The sequence below is a fragment of the Aquila chrysaetos genome, chromosome 11 (assembly GCF_900496995.4).
Source record: "Aquila chrysaetos chrysaetos chromosome 11, bAquChr1.4, whole genome shotgun sequence".
Classification (NCBI taxonomy): domain Eukaryota; kingdom Metazoa; phylum Chordata; class Aves; order Accipitriformes; family Accipitridae; genus Aquila; species Aquila chrysaetos.
Genome location: NC_044014.1, coordinates 22,235,149 through 22,252,494, shown reverse-complemented (window position 1 = coordinate 22,252,494; position 17,346 = coordinate 22,235,149). Strand labels below are relative to the sequence as shown.

The window sequence follows — 17,346 nt, the reverse complement described above, 5'->3', positions numbered from 1 at the left end:
CCTTTCCCTCTGTGTGCCCTCTCAGGAAGGCTTGAATCTGTAGCTGAAGCAAAGCTCTTCCGAGAGGGGTGACTTCAGAGGCAGCAGACCCCAGCTCCAGCTACGGTGTTCCTTGCCCTCCAGCATGAACCATTTCAGACTAGTGGATGGAGCGTATTCAAGTATCTTAAAAATAGGAACTGTGCCCAACACCCTTCTGGCTTGGGAGCCCCGTGCTCCGCCCGGGCTGCTGCTGAGGCCCCCGGTCGCGGACGCCCCGAACCTGGGCAGGAGAGACTAAAAGCAGCCTCTCCGCGCCCCCCTCCCCGCTTCGGGACACACCCGCGGGCCGGTAGTGCCCAGACCCCGCAAGGGGACGGGCTCCCGCACCCTCGCCGGCGGTGACGGCTCCCGCCCTGCGCGGCGGCCCCGGGGCCGTCGGCGGTACGGCAGCTGTGAGGGCTCCCGCCGGCGCCTGCGCAGGCGGGGCGGGGTCACGGGCGGAGCTTCGCGGGCGGGGGCTTTTCGGCTCCCGGCGGCCACCGTCGCGAGGGCTCGGCTGCGGGAGCCGCTCGGGCTTGGGTCGGCGGCGCGGCGGGGACGGCCAGCGAGCCGGTAAGGGCCGCCGCCGGCCTCCCCCTCCCTCCTCCTCCGCCGCCTCCGAACCTCTCGGCCTGGCGCGGGCGGCTGCTCCTGGCCCGGCCCCCGCGCCCCTCAGGCTCCGCCACCGGCGGCAGGGGCCCGGGAGCCGCCCCGGGCCGGCCCAGCCCCGCCTGCGGCGCCGCTGCCCTGCCGCGCCCCGGGGCCGGACCCCTTGACCCCGGCGCCCTCCCCCAGCCCCGGCCTGCTTTTCTGCCCTGCCCGTCCCGGTGTCGCTGTGCCGGCTCCGTCCCCAGGTCCCGTGGCTCCGTCGCGACCCTTCTGCCCCGGGAGCCCCGGAGTTCGCTTCCCCTCCGCCGGCGGGCCGGCTTCTGGGCAGCGGCAGGCGGGGAGCGCTTGGGGGGGGAGGCTAGGCTGTTTGACCCGGGCCGCGGAGGGGCCTCCGGCACAGCCGAGAGCCCGTTCTGTGACGCCCGGTGTCTGAGGCCGATGCTTTCTTCCCAGACCTTCCCTCTTTTTGGCTATCACACGGTGTAACGCCGTTGTGCGGAGCAAGCTGGCTAGGTATGTGTGTACACACTGCCGTCTGCACAGTGCTGTGGCACTTAGCGATAGCTTTTGAAAGTACTTGGAGCACAAGAAGTTTCTTTATGTACAGTGGGAGCTGTCATGGAGGAATGTGCTGAGCCCTGCCCTGCAACAACCCCACCTTGCAAACACCAACGATTAGCTGAGATTAGTGTCTCTGTGCCTTCTGTAATCAGGGTTTATAATAAGAATTTATGAGAACAGCCTGGCTATAGGATATTGGGCAGCTGTGAAGGGAGAGCGTCAGAGCAATGCAAAGGGAAGGGGCAGTACAAAGATTTCAAATCGATGCTGGGACGTAGAGACTGTAGGATGGTTTACGTCTTAACCCTTGTGTCATGGCTGTGAGGCCTCTTTCAATTCTCAGGGTGGCTGCTTGTCACCTGGGTGACCTTGGACAAGTCTTTTCTGTTCTGCCCAAGTTTCACCTTTAGCTAAGGGGGATCAGGCTATCAGCTCCTTTGTGTGCTGTGCTGGAAGTCCAGTATCAGCAGGAACTGTTCAAAGAGGAATGGTTGGGTGCCCAGTGGTGGGAGGAGGATTGGGGAAATTGGTAGGAGGGGATTTCTGATTGACAGTATTTGGGTGGTACAAGAGACAGAAGGCCTTGCTAGAGTGATACCTGGGATGATTATCATGGCAGCTTTGAGGGTCAATTAACTGATACAACAACCACAGTCTTTTAGGATATATTCTAAGCCACAAGTATGTCAAGGTAGTGTAGGTGAGGAATTTTTGCCTCTGTCAGCATTGCCTGCATGGTCTGTCATGCTTTAAGAGCATGTGCTTTTACTTTTCACTGTTTAGGTGTGTGCTCTCTGTTTCCCAGTGGTGGGGAGTGCTCTGACCTGCCCGGTTTTGCTTTGCAGACAGTGTTACCTTTTAAGGACACTGTGCAGGAAACCATGGCAGGGGGAGGCTGTGGGGAAATGCTGCTTCTGTCCTGTGGCTCCCTTTGGGGCTGAGGTTTGTTAATACGTTAGCTCTGTAATCGGATGTCTGTAGAAGGAGGAGGAATTGTCATGATTAATTAATTAGAGGTCCTGAGAAAAGCATGAGCTTTCTCAGGAGTCTTAGATGCTATTTTGGGAGATGACACCAGGTGGCAATGGCTCCCTAAAAATTCTCCTATGGAAGAGTCCGATGCTTGTGAATTTTTCTCAGGCAGCCACAAGAGGTTGCTAAAGAAGGGCTTTTTCCTGCTTTAAAGATCGTTGAGTCCTGTCCTGGATACGGACATGCACAGTGTATAGAACGATCACTTCTCTAAGACTAAGACTCAAATCAGGCTTTTTTTTCCGTTCCAAACTCAGAGCCCATTGATTTAAGGAGGAGGTGCTGCTGCATCCCTGCAGAACCTCAGCTGTAATGGTGCCAAACTGGTAGGAGGTGCTTAAGAGATGGTGTGATACTGTGATCTTGGCTTCTTATGTATCTCCTGTGGGCCTTCTCAAGTCTGTTGGCGCTACTGCTGCCTTGCCTTGAGGACCAGGGGCACAGTGTACCTGTTCAATACCTACAGTTGTTCTGTTGATATTGAACCACTCTAAATGGTGCCTTGTTTGCTTTCCTATGTCTGGGTGAGTTATCACAGGCAAGACACTTTACCTTCACGTTCTGTCCTGACTTAAATTTGTGAAAAGAGAACAGTAACATTGACTTCCTTATGCAAAATGCTCTATTGACAAGAAAAGCTGACAATTGATCAATACTGTTCTGCACATTTTTTGTGGCTTGTCTTTGTGTGTTGAATGGAAATTGTGCTGGCCATGCAGTCAGTCCAGCACAGAGGGTAAGGAGTGGGAGCTTGTACCATTCACCTGGCTAAGTTTGTGATGGTTGTGCTCTTCATTGCTTCCTTACCAGTTAATTTACTAGAGGGAAGAAGTCTCTTGGCCATTGTCTAATAATGTTCACAGGGGAGTTACCCTCTCAAAAGCCAAGAAGCAGTAAGGCCTGTATGTACAGCCAGCTCCTACAATTGATGGATTGTAACTGGAGGAGGAAGAGACAAGAAAGGGACTGGTAAGGAACATACCAGCTGTCCTGCTCCCCCACATCAGTGGAGTCAAGTGGTGCTTTGTGCAGTAGGCTGTTGCCAGCAGGCTCACCTGACTCCTCCTGGGGATGTTTTCATTGAAGAGAGGAGACCCAGACAGTGTTCCTGCGCTAGTATGGGAGACAGATGAGTAGGCACTGGAACTTCTTGGCAGAGAGAATGTGATGGAGCCCTAACAAATACTCTGCAAAGTGTGTGCTGGAAGGTAGGGAAGTGAGCTTTAGAGGTCTGTTACGGTGATGAGATGACCTTTCCACCTCTGTTCCTGGGCTGCATGAGGAAATAGTTGCACTTGTCTTATCGTACAAGAGTTCTGTTCAGATTGCACTGGGCCTCTGCTAAGTTGGGATAAGGTTAATGTGAGAACAGCAATAGGCACTTCAAGCTTTGGGAGATACTACTGCAGACTAATACTAAAAAGCATTAATTAAATTCTAATCAAACAGCATGTCCTGATAGTGCATGGGAGAGAAAGAGAGGATGTCCTTAGCTTCAGCCTGGCTGTGGAGAAGAAACCCTTAAAAGAGTGTGGAGTTATTAGCCAGGAGGTCCAAGCCCAATAAGTAATACTGACCAGGTTTCCCTTTGTGTGGGCCTCAGGAGGCCATAGCTTCATATAAACCACAAGATGACAGAAGGCTTTTTCAAAACTGGTTTGGTTTTTTTGGATGGTTTGGCCAGACAGTGGGCTGGCCACAGCAAGCTACCTTTATGAACTTGATTACAAATAAACATCCATACTCTGGCCTGAGTAAGGCCAAACTCTGAAGCACTTAGACTTGTAGCCCTGCATCTGGAGAGGGCCATGGATGCAAACTGTGGTTTAACTGTCAGCCCAGCTAACGCAAACAGTGTCAAGTAACCAGGAGAGCTTAATTACAGCGAGCTGGCAAGATGCACAGTGTTTTGCTGTGCTGCCTGCTGACAGTTTACTTTATTCAGCATGATATCATCTGAGTGCATAGTTAGCAGCTCTGTTTAGCTAGAGTTAAAAGACTGCACTGCAACCAAGCTTGAAAGGTTTAGGAACCACTTATGAGAGTGACCCCACTAGCCTGTGAATGATATATCCACACATCATTTGTGTTACTGACATGCCTAGAAGGCCTGGGCGTAGTCTGGGATGGAGAGGTGCTGGGTGCTTTCTCCTCAGCAAGAACGGGATCCTACATGGAACAATAATTTGTATTTATATTCAGTTTTGCAACCTCCTGGCTGCCTGCTGTTGTTTGACTTGCAATTATCCCACTACATTAATGCCCAGCTAATCTCTCTCCAGTGACATGGGGAAGTTGTGTTCCTATTTTACAGGTGTCAGTTGATCTATCCAGGGTAAATAAAAAGAATTGTTGTCAGAGCTGAGATTGAAACCCAGCAGTTACTTCTGGATCGCTTCTTCTCACCTTCTACCATTTACAAACTCAAGCAGGAAGTCAAATGATTTTTTTTCCTTTCACTTCTCAGAGGACGAGAACAAAGTACATTAACTCAATTGGCACGTGATAGCATTGCACTTTGTTTTCTGTTGCCACGTCACTTTTCTGCTTGGAATTTAGCCTGTCCTGAGATTCATTCTGCTCCCTTTTTGCCTATGTATATACTGGCATCAGCTTGTTCAGAGACAGCAACTAGTGCTTTGCAAATACATTTGTTTAAATTAACATCTGCAGCTGATTTAAACCAGCCTGGACTGAAGACTTGAGTATGTTGCTTAATTTAGATCCCCTTCCTTTTACTGAAACTCTCCTGTAATTTGGGTTTATGAAAAAGAGAGCTATATATATGAAAGAAAATCTGGGATCAGACAGCTGGGATTGTTTGGATTTTTTTCATGAATTCTAAAATACCCTAATTCATTCCTGTGAAACTGTATTCACTAGCTCAGGAAGTAACAAGTAACTTCTCTCTATTGTGAGCAATTTGTTCATGTGGTACCTTCATAAGGGGGATATTTTGTTACTGGTGTGATTATTTTTGTGTTGACTTTATCTGGCTATTCTAACCACTGTGTGAAATTTCTTCTAGAGCCTAGAAAATGAAGCTAAAGGAAATTGAGCGAACAGCAGTCCAGGCGTGGAGTCCAGCAAACCACCACCCCATTTATCTAGCAACAGGTAAAGTTCTTCACAATTTGTGAAGATTAAAGTATGATTCACAGAGAGATTTTATGTAGAGTTGTATTGGCTTTAACTTTCAACAATTCCCACTTTAATAATCCCTGGAAAACTTACAAGCAACATACCAAAAACATTGCAGCCTTAATTTTTTTATAAGTGACCTGTAGAGGTCTATTTGTATGCCCAGCTTTGACACCTTAAAGGCCAGTGATTTTTTTAAACGGGTGACTACATGGCTTTTTTGATCTAACTTCTAATTAAGTCTGTATGAACTCCAACACGTGCTTGCTATAAAAATTAAAACAAAATAAGGTTACTTACTTGGTATGTCTGTGGAAAAAAAAAAATAATTCTAATTGTGTTCATTTAAGGTTACTTTTACTTTGTTGGTCTTCAGACACTATCACATGGTTTGACAATCAAATAATAGAAATACCTTCTTTCTAAAGTTGCATGTTTCAGTTATCATTCAATTTTCAATATTTCTGCAAAACCTTAAATTTGCATTTTGTTGATATTATTCATTATTCACTATTGTTATAATAATTTTATTTCCTGAAGCACAAAGTCAGCCTGTTCACTGAGTTGGCAGTGGGTGAGTTTAGTGTCTGTGTGGAGCCAACAGCTTGGGTTGTCTGCCCAACATGAGAACTAGTCAGCTCTGTCTCCTGCCTGGGTTGTGCAGTGCTGCTGTATTGTTTTACTTTTTTTTTTTTTCAGGGGTGACTGTCAAAAGAAAGTGACAAAAGTTCGGCTGTTGCCTTAAAAGCAACATCACCATTTTTGGGGTAGATAGTCTATTTCTCTAATAAGGACAGATTTTTGGTTGGACCAAAGGTCTTGGCTTCAGTCTGCTTTAGACCACAAACTGCATAGTTTCATAATTTGTACTGCTTTTTAATAGTCTCTTGGGCACTTTCCATGCCATAGGCTGTTACAAAGCACCTCTGTGGTAATTGGGTGACTCTTTGCCTGGCAGTGTCCCATTAGGCAATATTAAATCTACTTTTAGCTTTTATTCTGTAAGCTAGGGAGAAGGAAGGAAGCCACCACTGTGTGACTGCTAGCTGTCCATGGGTTGTTGGGGAGTGTTTAGTTGGCTAAGGCTGAAGAACTTTTGCTGTAGACGAGGTTTAGAAGGCTTGATCAAGACATATGGTTGTGGTTGAGGAGCAGTATACAAAAGTATTTGGGATCATATGTGTAGCGGGATTTCATGATGCGACTGCATTTGTAATTTAGATAAGGACTTCATATCAGAAGCTGTGGCTGCTTGGAAGAGGGTATATGAATTATATTTATCTCAAGAGAGAAAGGTATTTGCACAGCACTGACCCTGATGCCCAGAATTTCTTGAAGAAGTTCTAATTTATTTCAAAGTCTTTGTCATAATTGTTGGTTCCTCTTTCTGAGGTATTCAAACATGTCCTCTCCTTGAACAGGCACAACCAAGGTTGTGTTGACTATCAAGAATAGGTTTCCAGTGCATTGCTCTTTTTGTATCTTGTGCTCTTGAAAAAAGAGCCCACTTGTTTTGCCCTTGTACTTCTGCTAGGAACATCTGCCCAACAACTGGATGCATCCTTCAGTACAAATGCCACCTTGGAAATATTCGAGGTTGACTTCAGGGATCCCTCCCTGGATATGAAGCAGAAAGGAACGCTTCCTGCCTCAAACAGGTACTAGACGCTCATACTGACATATCAATCAGTGGAGCTGGAAGGGGCTTTTCTGGTACAAGAAAGGAGAGGAGATCATATTTTTGGGGTATAAAGTGATCTTTTGGGTCAGTTGACCTCCGTCTTCAAGAACTGAATATTTTTGTTGGCACAAATCATGTTGGGTGTAAAAGTACAGCAGTTGGACCATTGTAGAAGGTTGAAAGGACTTATGTGGTAGTCAGTCAGAGTCATTCTGTATCATGTGAATTTGCTGGGGCTAATGATTTGCAATAAAGAGACTAGAGGAAGAGTGAAACTTGTCTTCCAGCTTTTTAAGACAAGGTGATTTTCTTAGGCTCATCAGTGTGGGTGACATTTGCATCCAGTGTAAAACACAGCCTTGATTTTTAACTAGCAGCTTTTACAGTGGGTAAACATATTTTTCAGATCATAGCTCTGGAAAAGAAGGCATATAGTCCTGTAATCTAATCTTCTATATAGCATAGGTTAGACGAGTTCACCCACCAAATCCCATGTGAGGTCCTGAATGTTTTAAGGTAAAAAAACAACAACAAAAAAAAGAGACAGACTAGCTCTTCCTTTTTAAGTTCCCTTTAAAAGTCTTTTGAAGGAAGCTCATTTCTTTTTTTCCATGTAAGAGCCACAGTCATCTTCAAAGGGAAGTGGCTATATAAGGTGCAGACTGATGGTTATGTTTGATAAGTTGGAAGATGGATGTAGTTTTTGGTAATGCAGATGGTGTCTTGACTTCCACCAAATATTGAGGCCTATGCAAGCTTTATTTTCGTCTTTTTTAGGTTTCATAAGCTGATCTGGGGTAACTTTGGAAATGGGTCCCCAGAGTCCTCCGGAGTGATCATTGGTGGAGGGGATAATGGTATACTCACAATGTACAGTGTGCACCACATCTTGGCTTCAAAGAGTGAGCCTGTAATTGGGCAGACAGAGAAGCATTCAGGTCCTGTTCGAGCTCTTGACTTCAACCCTTTCCAGGTATGCAACATTAAGATACTTATAACCAAATGAAAATTAACCTCCATATTAAAAAAATATGTTTTCCCCTTGTGTATAGAGATTTATAAACTGAAAGAACAGTCTTTAACCTGAAAGAGGCGTGGTAGTTGTGACACAAGGCTGCTTTGGGACTCAGATTTGGGTTCTGTTCACAGCTTTGCCAATGAATTCCCTTGTGACTTTGGTCAAGTCTCTTATTTCTCTGTAAAAACATGTCTTGTAATACTGTTACGTGTTAGACCATTACCCATTTGAAATAAGAACTTTTTTTATTTGTTCAGTTGGTGTTTAATTCAGTGGGGCTCTGATCACACTTGAAGGGACTGCAGCATAAGCGAGTAGTGAACAGAACACAAGTTCTTGTGGTAGCACAAAGGCAAATTGAAAGTTGTCTGCAGACCCTTGTGGGAAGCCTGCATCTTGTCAGAAGAAATGTCCCTGGTGCCAGGATGCAGGGCAAAGGCTCAGCTGGCCAGAGACAGCAGCTTCCAGGCCTGTGGCAGAGTTCCATGATGAGTAACACCAGCACATGTAGCTTGCTAGACAAATTTTAAACAGGTCTGTACCATGGCACAGCTGAAGGCACGGAGGCCAGAAATGTGCCTGGTTTATAATCCAGTTAGTACCCTTCTGTTTACCAGTGGCTGTGAAATGCAGCTCTCACCTCACTTTGGAAGCTTTTGGGTTTTTTGCTTACATTTATTTTTAAGAAATCTGTTCTCTTTCCCTGTGAAACTCAGCTGAGCTTTTCTTTTTTTCGACAGAGTAACCTCTTGGCTTCTGGAGCCAACGATTCTGAAATTTTCATCTGGGACTTGAATAACTTCAGTGTGCCTATGACTCCAGGGGCTAAATCACAGGTAAACAAGTTTTTCTCTGGGCAATATCCCTGCAGTTTTATATCTCAGTAGGCAAGGCAAAAAGATGTGAGTGTGTGGAGTCATCCTGGTCTAGTCAGTCTGTGAAGGGGAAATGACCTTGATGTCTGTCACGAGAAAGATGAATCAGAACTGACTGATCAGCTTCATTCTGGGGAGGTGGAAAGGGTGTTATAAGGGTGGAGAGGTAGGCTGGCAAGCTCTGGAAGGATGCACTTTGCATGGATGGGTAAGCTCTTTGTGGATTTGAATCAAGTAACTGACCAGTTTATCTTGTGATCCAGCTGGTGCATGTGTGATGGATTAAGAAGGCTTATTGGACCTTCTCTGAGGAATGAATTTACTTCAGGCTTCAGCTGAAGCTTTTCATATCTCATGAAAGTAATATACCTAGCAGAGCCAGTGAGCCATTTAATGCATCTTGGCTATTACTCACAGATAATGTTTCCGGAGTTTGAAGAGGAAGAAGCTTCTGATCTTCTGATGCTGATTAAGTTATTCAAGGCAATCAACTCTTGAAAGTAAAAAAATCGTAGTAAATTTGCCTAAAAGCAGGCCAGGTTTTTCCTGCAACAGGCAAGGACACAAATGGGAGACTTATCTCCTGCATTGCAGTAGATACAGTAACGGCAATTAGCCTTGATTGCTTCATCGTTTTCCATCTTGCTGCACCCCTGAAATGTTGCACAAGGTCATCTTTCCATTTAAGTTCATCCCAGGAGTCAGGGTGGAAGCATCTATGTTCCCTCAGCTGCAGTTCTCTCTGGACTGATTTATGATACATTTGGCCAATGCAGAATCCAGTACCTGCTCCCAAAATGCAAAGGTGCTTTCCCAGGTGACCTTCCGCGTAGAACTTGACTGTCCACTGTACATTCTGAGTAAAGGACTTTCCATGGTCCCTAGTCTTTCTGGTCAGTGCTGCTATTTCCAGTTAGTTGATCAGTGATTGAAGAGACAAATCTATATATCCTCAAATCCCTTAGTTAAGTTAGTGACAGAATCCTGTGATTAGTGTTCCCTCAACATGGGAATAATGGATGTGTGGCCTTTCCTGTCTTGGCAGCCTCATGAAGATGTCAGTGTGGTGTCCTGGAATCGGCAGGTGCAGCATATCCTGTCCTCCGCTCACCCCAGTGGCAAGGCTGTGGTTTGGGACCTCAGGAAGAATGAGCCTATCATCAAAGTCAGTGACCACAGCAACAGAGTGAGTGGAGGAAAGCCTGTGATTCTGACTGGCTTACAACATGCCACATGTGACTGCAAAGCAGTAGCACAGGCTCTTGGGATCAAGTGTTTTTACTGTGGGAGCTGTTGGGGCTGGTTCTCTTGGAACTGTAGCATCAAAGCACTTATCTCTTTTTTTTTCCCTAATGAAATGGAGAAACAAGACCCCTATCTGTTCTTAAAATTAGGGCACCCTTGCATTCAATTTCTATGTTCACAGCTCATTTATGAGAAGCCTCCTGTGTTTTACTCCCAGCTGTCTTCCTAGACCAGCTTTGAACTAGTCCTTCAACTTCTGTATGGTTAGTGTGTTTTTTGCTGTGTGGAGAAGTGTCTGGGTTTCAGCTGGATAGAGTTAATTTTCCTCTGCCTAAGTTAAGGCTTTTTCAGTTTCCTGTGCTCTGCCAGCAAGCAGGTGTACAAGAAGCTGGGAAGGAGCACAGCCAGGACAGCTGACCCGAACTAGCCAAAGGGATATTCCATATCATAGAACGTCATGCTCAGTATATAAACTGGGGCAGGCGGGGGGGGGGTTGCCAGGAGGGGCAGATCGCTGCTTGGGCATTGGTCAGTGGGTGGTGAGCAATTGCATTGTGCATCACCTGTTTTTTTATTTTATTATATTCCTTTTCATTACAATTATTATAATAATATTTTTCATTATTATTGTTAGTATTACATTGTATTTTACTTTAGTTATTAAATCATTCTTATTTCAACCCACGAGTTTTACTTTTTTTTCTGATTCTCTTCCCCATCCCACTGGGGCAGGGGGAGTGAGCGAGCAGCTGCATGGTGCCTAGTTGGTGGCTGGGCTTAAACCATGACAAGAAGGTAGAAATACTTGCTTCCCACATCAAGACATTGCTAGACTTGCTTTATGTCAAGCATTCTAGGCAAGTTAAGTGCAGAATGATGTGGCTCTGGGCCATTTTTGCTATTGCCAACTTGCTTTGCTGAGTTTTCAGCCTATGTTATTTTTGTCCTTAGATGCATTGCTCAGGAATGGCCTGGCATCCAGAAGTTGCAACCCAGCTAGTCCTTTCCTCCGAGGATGACCGCTTGCCAGTGATACAAATATGGGACTTACGTTTTGCTACCTCTCCTTTGAGCCAGCTGGAAGGGCACACGAGGTGAGGGCCTGCTTGTTCTGTTGTCTTTTCAAGGATCTTCGTCTTTAAAAGGCAGGCACCTGGGAGACTGGACTTAGGACAACTATGATTTTTTGCTAGGCCTGCTTTGTTTCACAGATGAATCTGATTGAGGGTAGAGATGAGAACTAGCATTTCTGAGCTTAAGCAGCATTTCTGCTGCTTTCTTGGTGACAGGGTGGGAGAGTGGACTGGGTATGAAATATGACTGATTTGTTTCTGATCTATTTTAGGGGAGTTCTCTCCATCTCTTGGTGCCAGGCTGACCCTGAACTGCTGTTGAGTAGCGCCAAAGACAACCGGATCTTGTGCTGGAACCCAAGTATGGGGGAGGTACATAACCCCAGCTATAAGTACACATGGTCTGCTTTATACAGAGTTGTGTGCTATGCTATGTATGTGTCCCTTCTCTATATCCTTGTCGAGTGTCAATGTAATTTCCTCCAGTATGTATTCTGCATTCTTCTGTCTGGAGTGAATGAGACTGAAAACAACAGAGACAGGCAGAGATTTTCTCTGATATATCTGTGTCCAGAGATCATAGAGGGAAGAAAGCTTTAACTAAAACTTAGTTTCAGCTAATTATGATTACTCTTGCTATGTTCACACATGTAGTCTTCTCTCTGTCCGTTTGTTTCTTCTTCTTCCTTTTCCTAGGGTAGTAAGTTTTTGGGGGGGGGGAAACTTGAAGGAGAATGAGGAGCATTTGTTAGGGTCATTGAAAGGGGAACAATGTAATTAATATGTGTGTAAACTTTATTCATAGTACAGTGGTTTCACATGTGTGTGCTTATTTAGTCATGTATCTCAAAATTACCATCTTTGAAATATTTTGGTATCACCGGAATTAAAATAGGACTGTGTAAAAAAATTTTTCTGCACACCTACTCATTCAATGCTGAATCTCTGGATAAAACTGAATTTTGAACTTTGAACAGAATTCAAGCAGTTGATCTTGCTGATAGCATGGGGAAAGTACTCTAATAGTACTGAAGAAAGTCCAGCTGGGAGCCCCAGGCTGGATTCATTTAATGGGACAGTTTCACTTAGCTGACCACCTTTGCCTTGGTGGCATGGAAAAAATATTCCATTTCCATAAAATGCATGAAATGCTGCTGTTGTGGGTTCATGGGATTTAATGCTTACTCTGTACAGATGTCTAGTGGTTAGAAGAGAATCAGACTCTGAAAGGTTCCTGAAGTCTAATTTTTACTAAAGTCTTTTCACTGTGTTTTAGCAGAAAAATTAAAATAAAACAATTTTAGTGCAGCTGGCTCATCTTTATGCATGCTGCTGTAGATTTGCAGAGTCCAAATTCAACTTAGGCATTTATGCACAAACTATTGTTAGGGGGCTGTTCTTGACTTGGTACCAATGAATAGAAAATTTTCAGGTGATACAAAAATTGAGAAGGTTTTCAATAGTAGGGACAGTACAGTTTACAGAATGGCTGATCTGGTGAGTTTGGGGAAGAGTTGGTTTCTTTGTTTTGAGGGGATATTTGGGAAGGGGGTTTGTCCTTTTTTTTTTTTTTTTTTTTTTAATTTAGCAATCCAGATTTTATTATAAGCAAATGTAAAGTTTTGTACCTGGGAACAGAAAACAGATCATGTTCTGACAGGGAAGGAAGCTGTGATTCTCTGTGCTTTGTGCCTGTGAGGCATAAAGGAAATCTCTTAATTTTACAGACTGGAGGTTCAAAGTCAAGGTTGTGTTAGTGAGTTGCTCAACATCAGGCAGGAAGTCTGTGACTGGGCCATGAACTGAACTTTGGATTTTTGAGTGCTGGACCAGAAACTTGTTGGCTGCAAAATCCTTCATAGTTCATCTGCATCTATTACAGTCCTCTTTTGCTGTTCTACTTTTTTCTGTAGACTTTTATTTTCCTTGTAAAATTTATTATTCCAGACTATTCTTTCTGCTTACGTGTTCTTGCTCATGACACCTTTTTGCCTTTTGGCTTCTGGTTTTCTTGTGTTGTTTTCTGATGTGTCTCCCTTGGTTAACAGCAGGTGTGACAGTACTGACTTGTTGCGTTTGCATTTTGTTCTACAGTAGGAATCCCATGGTACAGCAGCTTTCTGTGGCTTTCTGCCATTTGGGCTCAATGTGCTATAACTTGGTTGCAACGTGTCTTTCAAGAAGCAAAAATAAGACACTTGTATACAGTGGTGATATGCAAATAAAGTGACACACTTGCTGTGGGCAAGTAATTTGGGGAAAGCAGGGGACTATTTGTGTTGTGCTTCTGCCTTCTCTCTTTCTGTGATAGGTGGTTTACGAGTTGCCCATTCGGAGTCAGTGGTGCTTTGACATCCAGTGGTGTCCTAGGAATCCTTCAGTCTTCTCTGCTGCCACTTTCGATGGGTGGATCAACATTTATTCTGTTATGGGTGGGAACTTAGAAGCTCAGCAGAGGACGCAGGCTGACAAGGTAAAGTCCTGTGAGCACGTTACGGCTTGACAAATCAGCAATTACTCACCTGGCTTCTGAGAGCATTAGAAGCATGTGTGTGTAACAGTATGATTTTTAAGTGATGCAGTCTGTCCCACCCGCCAGGACATATAGCTGTATGGTGTGGGAACCAGAAGCTACCTGTGTGGGGACTTAATATCCACCAAGTACCAAAGGAACTACATTGCCTCTTGACAAAGGTGTCTCTGAATTTCTTGTAGAATTCATTAAAGTGTGTAAAGAGAGCCAAGATCAAGTATAGTTTTGATGTTATATATATTTTATGGCTATTGCTACTAGACTAAAAATAAAGCAGCACACCTGTTGGAGCAACAAGCTTGTCTTGTCATTAGATTAAAATTAAATACATTGATACTAATTAATACATGTTTGTTATTAGTTCAGCAGAGAATTCTAAAAACTAGCTTATAAGCCAGTACTAGCAATTTTCCTCCAGTTAATTGACTATAACTTGGAGCATGTTAATATTTTGATACTGAAACCCATTACTTAGCCAATGAATAGATGGGCAAACTCTGAACAGATTAAATGTTAGTACCGTCTAAAATTTTACTTTTAATCTGGTGTCTGGTCTTTTAATTCCCTCCCTCTCTCCCAGCCAACAAATGCCTTACAATACAGGTTTTAAGAGAATACGTGTGAGCTGGCTTAAGTGTTATTTATATAGTCATTTACAGCTGACTGAGTTCAGTTTCACAGGATTTGCAAGAGAAAGAAAATACTTTATCAAGCAACAGCTGTAGGAGAGTAAGGATTTATTTAACCCATGGAGAATTTTCTTTCTGTGAATTCTTCATGTGCATGCGCCACACTTCCACTCTTCAAAATTGGAGAACAGTAGGGTAGAATAACTCCTAGATAAATAGAATAACAAATAAGAACAAAAATAGGAGGAGATAATGACAATTATGGAGGCGGAGAGTTCATGAACAAGGGGCCTCTTTCTTCTGGATTCCATGGTATCAGGACAGAAACTCTGTAAAAGACCTGGTGGTTGATGTTACTGGTACCCTGCTAGTGTGTATCTATTTTTTGAAGATTTAGAGGGATTGATTTATTAGGTATAAGCTGTTTCTCCAGGAAATGGTCTGTCTTTGGAATTGGTTTCCCCTCAAGAAAGACTTGAAAGACAAAACGTGTAGGTCTTGCCTGTGATTCTTTGTTTGGCAACCTTAGCTTGATGAGCCTTGTGTTGCTTCTGTTCAGGTATGCCCTTCAGCTGTAGTATTTTAGAGCTGTGCCCTATGGTCCAGTCAAACTTGAACAGGGTTATCTTTAGCAAACAACAAATCTATGCCAACAGTGTTAAAAATTAAGAATGCTTGTGAACAGCATTGTATGTATGCTCACTGACTTCCTAAATGTCAGAAATCCAGATGAGAGGCTACTTTTGACACTCCCTTGTCTAGGCAAGAAAGTCTGGAGAGATTATTTCACTATTCTCATCTAAGCTATAAATGCTTGAGACAGTCCATAAAACTACCCCATTTGAAAGACCCCTAAACCAGAAAGGGAGTCAGCATTCCTTTGTGAGCAAAACAAGAAATAAGCTGGACAACTTTTGACCATATGTTGTCACTATCTTGCATAAAACTAGTAATTTTGTAACTCCTGTGTTTATGAGCTGGGTGCTAGGCCAGGCAGTGTATGTTAGGGAATTTGCATCTTGCTAAGGAAAAATTACTTGAAAATGTCTCAAGGTGAAGCTTTCTTGAGAAATAATTTCTGGAACTGTTTGGAAATACCACTTCTCTCACACAGAGGCTTGGTGGTATTCCAGGGAGAGGTGCTGTAATAGCCTTTTTCTTCATCAGTGAGGAAAGTAACTAATTACTAAGCAATAGTTTTTTGTGCTTACCCTGTACAGAGAGGAATTGAATTATGTCTTACTCCTTTCTCCATCTGATTTTAGATCTCTTCATCCTTCAACAACCTGGATCCCTTTGGCACAGGACAGATCCTTCCTCCTCTGCAGGTGCCAGAGCAAGTAGCTCAGACCACCTTGATTCCACCATTAAAAAAGCCACCCAAGTGGATTCGCAGACCTGTGGGGGTTTCATTTGCAGTAAGTGAATGGAGCATTGTTAGCTTAAAATGCAACAGGTGTGTCATCTTGTGACACAATCCTTTTCTTTAGCTAGAGAAACCTTTTATCTTCCCACTGCTAGTTGTTTTGATGCCTGTTTAAGGTGCAGTATGGTGTCCCATGGAGGAAAGCTCAACATTCAGATATATTTCCAACAAGAAAGAGTCCTGCAGCAGAGAATGGGAGGTTATAAGTAAGAGTTAACAAAGCTAAGGAAGACTCATAAAAGCTGTCCTTGTAGGCTGTGACATGCATTCCCATTTTCCTCTGTCTTTCTCCTTCCTATCCAGGTATTTAATTTTCTTCACCTCTTTGCTACTAAATCAAAAGGCTGAATTGTTCTTTTAGGCTGTGGCTTGACTTGTTCTCTGTCTGTCTAGTGCCTGCCATTCACATGATAGTTTCTGTCATTGCAGCCTGCCTCTCCATGTCAGAAAAGAACAAACAGTTCCAAATGGTACTTTTTCCTCTGTGCCTCTCTGGCATTTGCAATTAGTTAGGCCTGATAGCACATACAGAAGTGCCATGGTTATCAGTCTTCAGCTGAAGGGCTTGTGATGTGAACTCCCTCAATGTCCCTACCATCCATACACATTAAACTGTTTGGGTTCCTTGTGATCACAGCTGGAGCTTGAGTCCACCGTGCTGAATGAAGAGCTGAGTTGCTTTTATCTTCATTTATAAGAATGCTTACTGTGACTCCCTCTGTCTTTTTCAGTTTGGAGGAAAACTTATTTCCTTTGGTCTTGCCAAAGCTCCTGGACAGCAAATGCAGCAGACATACTCACACCAAGTATTCATCAGTCAAGTCACTACTGAAACTGAATTCCTGCTCCGATCTAGAGAACTGCAGATGGCCTTGCAGTCAGGGAACCTCCTTGATTACTGCCAGGGCAAGATCCAGACAGCCAAGTTGCCATTCGATGAGAACCTTTGGAACTTTTTGAAGGTAGGATGGCTGTGGTGAAACAGAGAGGTCAGTTCTTTTACAGTCCTGGGGTGGAATGTGTTCATTATGGTCCTCTCTAGCCATTTATATTCCTGTTCTTTAAGATATAAAATGGAACTGAATGGGCTAGTTACTTGTCTAAAGAAAAGTTTTTGCAGCTGAGGTCTTAGAGGTTGCCTTACTTTTCAGTAGGAATGGTCTTTTAAGTGGAGTTGTTTGGGCTTACTGTCAAGGTGCTAGACAGGATTTTCTCATCTCAGCCCACTGCCAAGCTGTATCTGCCTGCTACCTGTGGCACTCTACTGTTACTATTTCTCAAGGCAAAGTCCAAATGGGCAATGAGATACCCCAGTAATAAGGGAGAGGTGTGGTGGTATCAGGACTGACTGTAGCCCCACACGTGATGATGGTTTCATTGACAATTTGGTAATATGAAAGAGTTTGGTAACAAGGAGTGGCCGCCCTTCTGCAGGGGCAGGGCTTAGCCTTGGTAGTGTTTTACAGACACTCGTAGGCAGACTGTGTGGGATGGGTTGTTGT

General features: G+C 44.1%; 1 protein-coding gene across 7 annotated transcripts in view; it reads left to right on the top strand.

Annotated features, from left to right (window-relative positions):
- Window positions 1-473: 473 nt before the first annotated feature.
- Window positions 474-17,346, top strand: part of SEC31B (SEC31 homolog B, COPII coat complex component) — a 36,174-nt gene continuing 19,301 nt past the window's right edge. For 5 of the 7 annotated variants that reach the window (XR_005933524.1, XM_030030062.2, XM_030030061.2 and 2 more), the window contains exons 1-11: window positions 474-594; window positions 5,252-5,340; window positions 6,899-7,022; window positions 7,823-8,018; window positions 8,804-8,899; window positions 9,984-10,124; window positions 11,135-11,277; window positions 11,529-11,628; window positions 13,568-13,729; window positions 15,684-15,836; window positions 16,576-16,806. Coding sequence is in view for 6 of the 7 variants with exons in the window: in XM_030030062.2 (XP_029885922.1) it covers window positions 5,262-5,340; window positions 6,899-7,022; window positions 7,823-8,018; window positions 8,804-8,899; window positions 9,984-10,124; window positions 11,135-11,277; window positions 11,529-11,628; window positions 13,568-13,729; window positions 15,684-15,836; window positions 16,576-16,806 (1,425 nt within the window). In the remaining variant the exon portion in view is untranslated. Of the gene's footprint in view, window positions 595-1,083; window positions 1,144-5,251; window positions 5,341-6,898; window positions 7,023-7,822; window positions 8,019-8,803; window positions 8,900-9,983; window positions 10,125-11,134; window positions 11,278-11,528; window positions 11,629-13,567; window positions 13,730-15,683; window positions 15,837-16,575; window positions 16,807-17,346 lie in introns of all 7 variants that reach the window. The other 2 variants (XM_030030059.2, XM_030030056.2) reach the window with 2 other exon arrangements.